Below are 13,088 nucleotides of genomic sequence, written 5' to 3' on the forward strand. Positions count from 1 at the left end.
ATGGCCCTGGTCTCCAGCTCGCCTTTCCTGGGAGAGTTGAGAATTCACCAGCCAGCTCTCCCTGGAGATTGTCCAAGCTTCATAGAGAGAGGAGGGGACTTATTACCATGCTGCCCTACCCACGGTGCCCCTCCTCTGCCTCAAGGCAGCTCACACACCCATGCCCACCCCTGCCACCCTCCATACTGTCAGCTGACCTCCAGTGCATGTCTAACTGGAGATCACAAGGTGTAGTCACATGCATTATTTCATAATTAACAACAACCACAGGGAGGTATAATCCCTATTTGAGTGTCTGGAAAACTAAGTCTCAGAGATGTTAAGTGATTTGCAAGTAAGTGGTGGAGTCAGGATGCAAACCTAGATCTTCTGAGTCTAAATTCAGTGGTCTCTCTACTACAGCACAGCTGCCTCTTGAGAACTACAGTAGGCAGTAAGGAAAGAGGAGCCCCAAGTTTCAGGACTTCTTCCAGTCCAGTCTTGTGTGTGGCATGCCATCTGAGCAGCGGTGGGATTGCAAAACCACCTGCTTCTCAGCAATTTGTACAAACTCAAAAAAAAAAAAAAAAGAGCGAGAGAAAGTTCAAAGAACTTGTTTGAAGAAAAGAAAAACAGCTCTCCACTTGGGGTTATGGGGAAGTGAAGGCTGAAACAGCCTTAGCAAAGGCTAAGGTCCCTTCCCTGTCAAATCATTAATTTGCCCTTCTGCTCCCAATGAGGCCAATAAACAGATCTTCCTCCAACACTGTGTAATCCATCGCTTGATTTGTCTGGGACTCCCAACCAGCGTCTTGTTCCTAAAACTGAAATATTAGCTACAAAGTCCTTACAGACCTCTTTAGCCATCTTACACTATTAGAAAAGCAAGAAGCACTCGTGGCAGTTTGTAGAGTAAGATGAGCTACTACTACACTGCTCCTTTCTTAACCCTCCCCTGTCCATGACAAAATCAACCTGGTTAGACTGAAGGGAGTAGAAGTTCCTGTAATGATATGGTCTGTCTTTAGGACACAACCCAAAGACCTGGGGGTCCATCCTGTAGTTATGATCTTGGGAACAGTCTCCCCACTGGTCTTCTTTGGTTCTCCTCGCATATTGCGGAAGTGGCACACTTTCAGACCAGACATCCTGTGGGCACAAGAAATCAATTCAATTCAATTCAGCCAGCATTTTGAAGACCACTAAAGGTTCAACAGGTGCTTTGGGGGGATCACATAGGAGATAAAGACACACCAAATAACAAGTACAAGAGAGCATTTGTATAATGGCAGCTTCTGAATTTCTACAAATGAGGGGTTGAGGGGTGGCAATCTGATTGGAAGACACCTCAGAAACTGTATTTTCATATCACATAAGATTGGGAAAGATATCAAAGAGTGAGAGGCTGATGGAGATTATGGGAAAGGGTGGATAAAGCCTCTCAAACTACTCTTGTCTCACCTAGTGGGAAAGGAGGAAACTAACATTCATTGAGTCAGTGTTTTCAAATGTAATTTCATTTATTCCCCACACGAGCCTTGTGAATTCTCTTTCCCCATTTTACAGACTGTAAAGAGATCAGTTCTTCCCAGAAGTCACATGAAGGGACAGACATTTCCCAGGGCCTGAGTAGTTGTGGCCTAATCACTGGCCTTGACACAGACAGAATTCGCCTGAGTACAAGGAACACAGCCTGCACAGAGCCTGAGAAAGGTGGAGCCCAAGGGCAGGGCCCTGGCACATTTTCTGCCTTGTTCTCTTTAGCAGAAACCATCTCATCCAAGTAAGAGTAAGACTACCAGGGGCACCCCAAGACAGGCTGTACTTCTGTTTAAGTTCCATCTTCTCCTGCCCAGGCCCAGGCCAGCAGGCCAGGAACAGTTCCTGAGTCTCCCTGGCCCAGTGGAGCATTTCCCCTAGACACCCTCTGCCTCTAGCTTTCACCAAATCATACCCCTTCTTTCCCTTATAGCCCTCTACCTCTGACTTTGATTTATTGTCTGTGCCAGTGAGGCCTAGAGGAAGGTTGTTTTTCCCCACTAACAATAAACTCTTAAGATCACTTATAATATGTGGCAGGTATAAATCACAGCCATTAACATAAGCACATTCTTGGGATTTTTCAAAATAGCTTCCGCAATAGTTTGGGCTATTTCAATAGCAAATATCTAGGAAGGAGAGCTTATCTGAGTCCTGCTAACTGTCCTTTTGATACTAATGTAGCTTTAAGCCCAGAGTACTTCTTCTTGCCTCAGGGCTTTGTTTATATGTCCCCATTCTTATATAGAATGTTCTTTCCCTCCACAGATTCCTATACCTGGTGTGTCATGTGGAGTCCCTGCAGGAAACAGGACACTCTTGAAGGGGTGATTAGAGATTGTCTAAAGAAAGGGTTATGCACAAAGGTGTGAGCAGAGTTAAGGGAAATGAAAAATAGATGGTGAAACAGGGAGAGGGGGGCAGAGCACTGGAAACAGGAAAGCCATGACTACTGCAGCCCTGGAACACGACAGGGAGGAGCCATTCTTGGAATGTGCATCTGTAGAAGAGGAGCTGTGGCCTCCAGAGTGGAAGGCAGCCACCCCAGCCTGCAGTCTGGCAGGAAGTGATCTGGGGTAATAAATAACCCACCTCACTCTCCTCCTTCCCTCCAATCTTCTAATAGTATCTTCCATTGGCCAAACCAAACAGGATGTCAGAACGCAAGGAACCAGGGGAATGTTGTACATTAAGGTCTGCCTCCTAGAGGAGGGAAGCAGAAAGTGGATCTGGAGGGACAAACAGACAGTAACCAACACATCTGGCCAACTTCTGCTTTTGAATCTTCTCTCAACTGCAATATTATCCCTTCAGAGAAAACTTCTCTGGCCCCTGTTACATGCTCTCATAAACTTTCTCCTTCTCTTTCAGAGTATTTATTCCAGCTGCAACGAAGGTATTAATTATGCAAATTAAGTGATGACTGATTCATGCTAGAATGTGAGCTCCATAAGAGAAGAGACCACATCTGTCATTCATCAGTCAATCCTCACGTCTGTCACATAGCAAGAATGATTAGATTTACGTACCAACATGATGTAAAAAGATAAAGCACATAGGACCCGCAAGTTTGCCCTCAGCAACAATTAAAGAACTTTAAAGAGTGGGCACCATTATGTCCTACAAGTGGGTACTGATTATGCAATCTGTAATTTCAAAAAACGTGACCCTGAATATTTGCTAACAGTCCTCCAGGAATATTGGGTGGGATGGGCAGTTGGGCAATGTGTGGTGAGATGCGCATGGGAAGAGCAACTTCCATGGGGTCAAGCAAACTTGGGCTTCCTCCAATCTGTATTTCCTCAGGCCAGTTTGGTCCCTGTCACGCTGGGGAAATCACGAAAGCTTAGGTGGATCCCTCCTCCCCTGGCATGGGAATTTAGGTCCTGGACTCATCCACAGATATTAAATTCCATCTTCACTCTTGCCTCTTGCAGCATCTCCTGCACTCTCCAGTTCTCAATATCCATTTACCTGCTTGGTTTCAGAATTTCAGAGGTGGTTGTTTTAAAATTCAAGTGTAGGTCCCAAGAATTCAAACACTCCCCTTTTTTGAAGTACATATAAATTAAGGGTATCATAAACAGGGATGCAGTGTGGTTTCTGAGTTTTTTAACAATACCTTTGCTTTGTACAATTCCACAAAGATGACCTAAGAACCCTTCAAGAAAGAAGGTAGATGAGCTCAATAAAGACCAAAACACTCTGGCTCAAATTTGATGGCAATGCTTTGTTGGATTGCTCTTTACACACAGGTGAATCACCCTTATCCAACTTTGCCTACAGGGAGTTTGCAGTGAACACAACAATCATTACAGCATCCTCAGAGTATTTGTGCACACATACTATCGACCTCCTCATCTGATGGTTCTTTTGATTACAGCTGTAAATATCAATAATTCTTCTTCTTGGCATTAACTGTTAACATCACCACAGAATGTCCAACATGAATATCAGACACGAAAATGGAGCCACAACATCAGACTTAACTTCTAGGGCAGGAAGTGGAAACCACCTTGTGATCAATCAAATAAGCTGCCTTAACCTTCCTCTCATTTGGCCTTACTTATCTGGCCCACATTATTGGTCCTGAAGGTGGCATAATCATCTCATTAACAGGCGACAGACCCTGTGAGCCTTCTGTGATTGGCAAGATGCTTCTCAGAGAATCAAAGAGCTGATTGGGGCTGATTACCACAGGCATGAACGTGTCACTGAGAACATGTTGATTCAGAGGAGGGACAGCCTGAGGGTGAGTTGGAAGGCAGAGCTGTCCCTGAGTGGAACCATGCAGAGGATCTGCTCCCTCATCCATCTCACCCTCTTCTGGGCAGGTAAGGCAGATGGCAGAACCTCAACCAAGCATGGCTCAGTAGCAAAAAGGCATTGAGGGATCCAGGGTCTAGTACTCATGGATAGTTCCCCTTACTCAATGATCTCAGACCCTCCCTTGTGCCTTTGCTCTCAGGAGTCATGTCAGCAGTTGTGTTGGTGCCTCAAAAGCAAGTAGTGACTGTGTCTGTGGGAGAGTCTGTCACCCTCAAATGCTCCATGGAAGGAGACACAATCAGTAAATACTACATGTACTGGTACCGGAAGACCCAGGACAACCTGCTGACTTTCATATACCGAGAAGGGAACCACTACGGTCCTGGTTTCCAGAACAGGTTCCACGGCAACAATGATGCTTCAGGCAACCAGGCTGTTCTTGAGATTCATGAGGCATCATTGAGAGATGAAGGATCTTACTACTGTGGCTACAATGATCACCCTGCTACAGTTCCGCTTCTGAGTGGCTCAAAAACTATCAAGATCTGTGTAGAACCAGCAGTTCCAAGAAGATCATGAATTTCTCTTGCATAAATAGTTTAAGAAATGGGGCCCAGGGAAGGCTGGTGTTCCTGCCTCTCTGTTGGGCTCAGTCACTCTGGGCTTCGCCAAGCACTCCCTTGGTGCTCAGAGAGGCAACCCTCAGTGGGGTTCATCCCAGGGTGGGTTAGGACACAAGAGAGACAGATTCAAACCAGAAATTGTAGCATCTGCTTATGTACTCTGAACATTTTTCTTGGAGCTTCATGAAAGATTTAGCTACACACCCTGAATGTTTAGTGTATGGCATAGACTGAAAAGGTAGTTTCCAAAGCATAACCCTGGGTGACATTCAGCTTTCTCCCCAACCAAATATACCATAAATGTTCCAGAGGATAGAGCATCAGATAGTGTACACTGCCTGTCATCTTGCCCAACGTGGAAGGCAACACTTGATGTCTAGCATTCTGTATTATCTTGATGATTACTGACCTAATCTGGTCTTTCACACTCACCTCCAACTTTTCCTCTTTATCTCTTCTTCCATATGTGCTAGAAACAAAACATTGAAAAATTGCTTTCACTGGCACCACCTCAACTTTTGTTGGACAGTTCAATTTAATACTCTGCTTTTATCCTGAACAGTGTACTTTTCCAGACTTAGATGATTGGCAGGGCTATCTATTTTGAAGCAGAACCTGTGTTAGAAGTCAGCCTTCCTTCTGGCCTCATCTAGAAACCCTGCTGTTCATCTGATTAAACAGCATCATTGGAACTTTTGGTTGTGCTGGATGTGTTCCTTAACATGACTGTGATGATTGTTTCATAGATGTATACAGATATCAAAATTCATCAAATTGTGCACATTAAATACATACAGTGTGTTGCAATATCATGTATATCTTAATCAAGCTGTAAAATGTTTTTTAAAGTTTAAAATAAATCAAAAGCAAAAACCTCATTGGACTACTTTGGGCAATGTCCAACTAACCAACCTAATAAAAAATCCTGCCCTCTATAGACATACAAAGAGGTTGACAAGAGTTTGCCAGACACACCCCCTCCATTCCAGTCGGGGCTGCTCTACCAAGGGTCTCCCCAATCCCTCCACCTCTCATGATTTGTCTGTTTTTTAAGTCTTGGCTCACTTATACTTCCTTTGATGCTTGAGGCACTCTCTCTTCTCTGAATTCTTTCTGCTTTTGCAACTTGTGCTGGCTCATACACTATAATTTATTACTTTATTATTTTCTAAATTGTTCCATGCATTTTAGCTATGATTTCCTCATGGAACTCTTATCAATTATCTCCCCAAAACAGCTACATTCCAGCCCCTCAGGGAATCTCTCTCTCCTCTCCGTTGAAACCCACTCACTCTGTCCAGGTGTCTGGATTCCAACATGGGTCCTGTTCTTAGCTTTTCCCTCTCTGTTCCACCCATTTGGACAGTTGCTTTGATTGGACTGTCTGGAAGACTCTGGATATTTATATCGACTCTGTCCCTGTACAGAATCCAGATCAGGCACCCTGGACCCCACATTCTGAGGAGGGAATCTGAACCCAATCTTCCTAAGATGTAATCACATCACCATGGAGAGCCCATCACAAACATGATGGGTTCCTAGTAAGAGATCCAATGGATTCTTCTGACAGAGATGGGGAAGAATGTCTCTCAGGACAAAGAAGAGGGAAAATACCTGGACAAACCCATCAAACTGTATGTTAGCTAATAACTATAACTAATAACAGTAGCTAACATCTCCGACTGCTTGCTATATGCTTACTATATGTTCTAAGCATGTGTCACATGATTTAATCTCACAATGCATTTTCTATTATCCCCATTTTACAAATGAGGACACTAAAGCAAAAAAGAGCTAAAACCCTTGCCCAAGCTACCACAGCTATTAGGGAAAGTGACAAGTTTCAGCTTCTGGAGGCTCAGCCTCCATGTACTCCATGTGCTCTGGACAAAGCATGTGATTCTTGAGGATGAAGAAGGCCGTCTCCAGGGTATGCCCCAGTGACTAGACCTGTTCAAGCTGATGCTCCATGACCATCTGTCAAAATACTGAGACAGGGGAGAAGTGGACCCAGATGACCTTGTGCATGTTTTCCAACTCTGAGATTTTGTGATCTTGACATAATCTTCACACTATCTTCTAAAATCATCTGTATCTCTTCATGTGTGAAATGGGGATGAGAGTAACTACTTCACAGTGTTGTTGTAAACTCTAAGGATAGTATGTAAGTTGCGTTGCACATAGTAGCTATCCAATAAATGTTACATATCATTAAAAAGGAGCAAACTATAAGGTAGAATAATAGGAGAAAGTGAAATAAATTAGTGACACGGTGCCAGCCACTTTAGAGATGTGGAATCTGTCCTTAGGACAAACCTCTGAGGTCGTTGTTGTCAGTTCTGTTTTACAGATGGGAATCGGGAGTCTCAGAGAGACTGGGTAGCTGCTTGAGGTTACAGAAGCAGGACCTGGGTCTGACTCGAAGGCTGATTGTCCCGGCCCTGGGCCAGCGGAATTCTAGTCACCTGTAACAACATCTGAATTGAAGAACGTCTAGGCACAAGTGCATGAAGCCCAGTCTTTACTGCTGCAGAGGTTGCCTCTGACTCCTTGACCACCCTGAGAGGCAGGGCAGGGGTATTTAACTACTTCTACTTCCATCCTTTCCCACCCCCACTTAACAACACCAGTTGCAATTTGGACTTCCAGACTATTCTCCAGATACACCTGGCTCCCCTAGCTGAAGGAAGACAGCTGCTACCCAGCTCCCTGCCATTCACCCTACTTTAAGCACCACCGGTACATCATCAGCTGTCTCTCCCCAACCACAACATAGGAAACGGGTCCACATACCCCTTCTTTTTGATGCTTGCTAAAGCTAACATCTTGTTGGACTCCCTTAGAATCTCTAGTGGTGGTAGCAGATTTACTGTCTTTTCCTTTCTTTCACAGGGACCTGCCTACAATGGCAGCTATAGGGGTCTGGGGCTAATGTGATGAGAGCTGGAGAAACTCCAGGGGTTTCTGGCAGGTTCATAGAATTGCTAACTTTACCTGCCATATCTATTTGTACTGAGAAGCAAAGTGTCCAGGTTTGTCTCTTACACTGTCATCAACTTATTTTCACTTAAGCCAAGGCAGCGAAAGGACTCAAGATATGACATCCACAATTCTATACATTCAAAAATGAACAATCTGACACCAGAAAACACTCCAGTGGTTTAACATGCAAGAGCCAGCTTGCAAAGCAAGAGAACTGAGTTCAAAAGCAAACCTTCCTCCTGTAAGTAGAGTCTTAGTTCATTGCAGTGTCTCATGATAGTTAAGTGCTGGCTGATAAATTTCCCACACAGACAAGGTGTTCAAACTTCATAATTGAGGCTTCTTTCCTACTCTTCAATTCAGCATATTGCCCCAAATATTAATTGAAATGCTAGGATTCGATGGCTTTGGTTTTATTGTTGTTACAGCTCTTCATTTGTTCTTTCAGCAAACTCCATCCCTCATCTCTGCTTAATTTTTCTCCATAGCATTCATCACCATTTGATGTGCTATATATTTTACTTGTTTATTTGTCATCTAGCCCTCCGCTAGAATACAAACTCCAGGATGGCAGAGACTTTTGTCTGTTTTGTTCATTGTCTTAACTCCAGCACTAAGAACAAGGTCTGGCATGTAATAGGCACTCAATAAATGTGTTGAATGAATTAGAGAGGGAGACCCTTAATAACTGAGTGGTACGTACCCCACACCATGCCAGATGCTGCTGGGGATGCAGTGGTATGCAAGACTGGTGCTGACTTTGCCCTCTGAGATGCTTTCCCAAGACCTTATCTATCCGCTAACAAGTGCTATTGACTGTAATGATTTTCTAAAGTTTCGATAATCAAGTACTCCAGAATACCAAATAACTTACTCTTGTAGAGTAGACATCAATGCTCCCAAGTTCCTTGGACATTCCCCCATGGAGGGCATACATCGGGGAGGATGGCAGGCTTTCTCCTTTTGCTGCCTTTTCTCTCCTCTGAGTCCCAAGGCCCCAGGCCCTGAGTCTTGGGCTGTCATGGGAAAAGCTGACTATTTCTACCTTATTTCACAGAGGAATTTTGCAAACTTTCTCTCCACACAGGCCTGCTGAAGCATACTTTTTCATAACTAAAAGGCACATTAACACATTTTCCTAAACAAAAAGGCAACTCCTAATTCCCTTACCCTACCACTATTCTCACATAATCACCATCACCTAGCAGTTTGGGTATTCTTCAAAAAAGCAGAATCCACTGGAATTTTTTTAGCAATTCACACAGGCACAAACACATACAATTTGAATAACAGTGTACAGCAACACTGAAGGAATTCTCTGAAGGCATACCCTGGAAGCTCAAGGGCTCCAAAAGCTGCAGCCTTCCAGGGGAGCAGTGTGTCATCCAGTGCACCATACTCAATAGGAAAAATAACTGGTGACAGGACAAAGGAAGTCAAGCCAAAATGCTATTGCTTATATTAATTTAAATAAAACTAGCTTCTCAGACTCTGTGTTTAAATAAGAAAGCTAACAGTCATAAGTTTTATATTTACCTGCATGCAAGTGGGAGAATAGGGGAGTTTAAATTTTCATCTCCTGGCTTAAGAACAAAACCTCATCAGTATTTATAACTTTCAAAAAAGAAATGTCTGTATAAATATTATTACTAGGACAACCAATTATTAAAAAAGAAACCAAATCTGAAGTATAGACTTTGGAAGTTAAAGTTGCTTTCACAGAATATAACAGCATTCATTTATTCATTCATCCAATAATAAATCGAGCATCTACTGGGTGCCAGGTACTTTTCTAGATACACTGGGAATACAGCAATAAATAATCAAGATAAGAATCCCAGCTCTTGAAAGTTCATGGGGTTATATTTTAGTGGAAATAGATACAAAATAAGATACATAGATAAATTGTGTACGTTAGAAGGTGATAAGTGCCGTGGAAAGAATAAAGTGGGGAGACAGAGTGTGTGTTATCAAAGGGGCTGGGGTAGATTACAATCTTAAACCAGGTGGTCAAGAAAGACTAAGTAAGATGGTGGCATTTCAGCAAAGGTTTGAGGGGTGAAGGGAGAACCCAATCTTTGGAGTCTGAGTGTCTGCAGTACTCCTCTATTAGAAATAGTGTTCTCATGAACAATTTTAATGCCCAATAGTACAAGCTTTCTTATAGCTAGGGTGGATGGGAAACAGATTTTTCTTATCTTGCTGAGAGCTCTTTCACCAGGAATTTGAAGGACTTGCATTTTTCAAATCCAAGTGATGGAATTCCATTAATTAGCACCAAAATGGGTGTGGGAGGGGGCGCCAGAAGTCCTGAAAAGGTCAAAACTTAGAATATAGATAGGAAGATGGCAGAATTGGATCATTAGCAAATGGAATATGGGGCATGTAAAGTTGAGCACTTTGCCTTGATTCTCTCCACCCTTTGGATTGATGAGTGTTTATTTCCAACCATAAAATGAGAGTATACAAACCAGAACATGTTCTCCTTGCTGGTCCCCAATGTGACTCTGCTCCAGCAGCCAGGAGAGAATCTGCAGCCTCATCTATACTTGCAGATCAGTGGGCCTCCCAAGGCTGAAATGAAACATATTGGTTCACCTCAGTGAGGTTCTTGGTTTTCCCTGTTCTCCAGGAAGCCAGTCACAGATAAATCGGAGGAAGTTGGAGTAACTATGGAGAAAGAAGGCGTGTCTTTACAATCCCTAGAAAATCCTTAGGGATTCAGTCTTCAGGGCTGCTGCTTGTGCTGGGACCACAAGACCCTGGCTAGGCCCCCGAGTCAGTTTCCATCTTCACTTGCCACTTGACGGGAGGGAGAAGTATTACTTACAGGCAGGGAGAGGAAAGTGAGCATCCGCAGGGACAACACAAAGAGATCCAGCCTGAGTGGGTGCTGCCATAAGCACTGTCATCTCAAAGGCCGCCTCATATATAAAGACCTCAGCTGTATTTGCATGTTTTAATCATGAGTGACTGATAAAGGATTAACTGCCTCAGTCTTCTCAAGGGGTGAAGAAGGATTTCCAAGTTCATAAATCAGGACATAAAGAACCTCAAAGGAGCCAGTGTCCCTAGTGCTATAAGTTAAAATCAGAGAGGTGGCATGGTAGCAATAACCCTCCTCTGTAGTAAGAGTCAACTTAAGTCTTTGGGTTCATGGTTGGTCCGTTTCTCGGTATTACACCATCTTTATGTTTCCCATAGGAAAGATATTCTTCCTCTTTGGCCCCACACCCCTGTTGCCACCATCCCACAAACACACAGACAAGAGTGTTAGAGCAGTGAAATACTTTAATCACCCCCTGCTTCCACTTCTTCAAATGAAGATGTAGAAACTGAGGAATAGAGAAATGACTTTCTCATGATCACACAACCTGCTGAGAGCAAAGCCAAAGAGCCCAGGTTCCCCAACTTCTGGTCAAGAATCCCTTCCACCATAGCCTGACACCTGGTGGCCACAGGAAAGCACACTATTACCTGTGTGTTTCTAGTCCATGTGCCTGCTGGGCTCTTCTCCAGTCAGCTGGAAACTCTCTCCCCTCCCAGCTAAGCTGAGCCCCTTACTAGTGCCCTGGTGGCTTGAAGAGTAGGAACAGTGGTCCGTGTTGTGGGAGTACAGAGCCCACTAAGAACTCAAAAGAACCTGACTACAGTTCAGTATTTGCTTTCTACCTCTTTATAAAGAAATTCCTTGAAATGTCAGGCCCTTCCCTGAGTCTTTTTGTATCCCCACGGGTGCCTAGCATGAAATGGAGCCCATAGCAGGTGTTCCGTCCATATTGCTGAGTGAAAGAAGAAAGGCTGGTCTCCTTCTTTCTCATCTCAATTGGTGTGAACTCCACCCACTAGGGACCCTGCTCGTTTATCCCCATGACTGTGCCTCTCTCATCCTCTCTGCTGAGGAATGGAAGCATCCACAGCCATAGCCTGCCATCCTGCCCTTCCATTCAGAAACACAAAGCCTCCCCTCCCTTCCCTCCTTTCTTTCTCAAAATAAGTGCAAATCAACTATATGACAATGATATTGAGAAAAAAGGAAGTCAATGAGGTGCTGTAAGATTATTAGAATGACAGTGTTATGCTTAACACTGGTAAGCTTCTTCCAAATGGTCATGGGCCTTCTACATTTCTGAGTTTCCCTGAGTGAGTCATTGTGCTGGTTTAGATGTACTATATCCCCCAAAATGCCATGTTCTTTGATGCAATCTTGTGGGAGCAGATGTGTTAGTATTGATTAGATTCTAATTCTTTGTTTCCATGGAGATGCATCCCACCCAACTGTAGATGATAACTCTGATTAGATAATTTCCATGCAGGCATGGCCCTGACCATTCAGCTTGGGCCTTGTTTAGTTTACTAGAGCACTATATAAGCTCAGACAGAAGGAGCAAGCTTGCTATAGCCAAGAGGGACACTTTGAAGAACACACTGGAGCTGAGAGAGGAGCTGCAGCTTACAGAGACATTTTGGAGATGGCCTTTGAAAGCAGACTTTAGCTCCGGAGAAGCCAAGAGAGGATAAATGCCCCAAGAGCAACTAAGAGTGACATTTTTGAGGAGCTGCAGCCAGAAAGAAACATCCTGGGAGAAAGCCATTTTGAAACTAGAACTCTGGAGCAGACTCCAGCCACGTGCCTTCCCAGCTAACAGAGGTTTACCGGACACCATTGGCCATCCTTCAGTGAAGGTACCCCCTTACCTAGAATACTTTATGGCCTTAAGACTGTAACTTTGTAACCAGATAAATCCCCTTTATAAAAGCCAATCCATTTCTGGTATTATGCTTAATGGCAGCATTAGCAAACTGAAACAGTCATGGAGAAATTAGTGCTTAATTGCTGCACAGGATGAGTTTTCACAAAGTGGTGGGGCAGGGGATTAGGGAGCACTGCTAGACTGGAGCCTGTGTTCAGAACCTGGTTCTACCACATGAGAGGTTGAGCCCATCACTTCACCTCCCAGGGCTCATTTATCAATTAAAAATTGGAATTGATACAACCTGAGCTCCCTTCCAACTCTCACCCTCTATGGCTCTATGATCTGTTGTCCCCATTTTCTATGAGCCTAGAAAAAGAGAAAACATCCTGAAACTTCAGCAAAAGGGTTAAAAATGAAAATCTCCCTTGAAATGAGAGGTATTAACAATTGCCAAGACTTACTAGTAATAAGAAGTGGTGGTCTAGAGCAATAAGCACTT

At 43.7% G+C, this 13,088-nt stretch overlaps 1 protein-coding gene and 1 gene segment (V, D, J or C); both read left to right on the top strand.

Annotated features, from left to right (window-relative positions):
• LOC119532271 overlaps positions 1-13,088 on the top strand; it is a 456,157-nt gene that overhangs the window by 144,801 nt on the left and 298,268 nt on the right.
• Positions 1-13,088, top strand: part of LOC119532285 (immunoglobulin lambda-1 light chain-like) — a 62,188-nt gene that overhangs the window by 13,487 nt on the left and 35,613 nt on the right. Inside the window, exons 2-4 of the mRNA XM_037834516.1 lie at positions 4,138-4,352; positions 4,487-4,774; positions 7,275-7,289. Of these exons, the coding sequence (XP_037690444.1) occupies positions 4,241-4,352; positions 4,487-4,774; positions 7,275-7,289 (415 nt within the window). The 5' untranslated portion in view covers positions 4,138-4,240. The remainder of the gene's footprint in view (positions 1-4,137; positions 4,353-4,486; positions 4,775-7,274; positions 7,290-13,088) is intronic.

Source organism: Choloepus didactylus, chromosome 4, assembly GCF_015220235.1.
Source record: "Choloepus didactylus isolate mChoDid1 chromosome 4, mChoDid1.pri, whole genome shotgun sequence".
In the NCBI taxonomy this organism is placed as follows: Eukaryota; Metazoa; Chordata; class Mammalia; order Pilosa; family Megalonychidae; genus Choloepus; species Choloepus didactylus.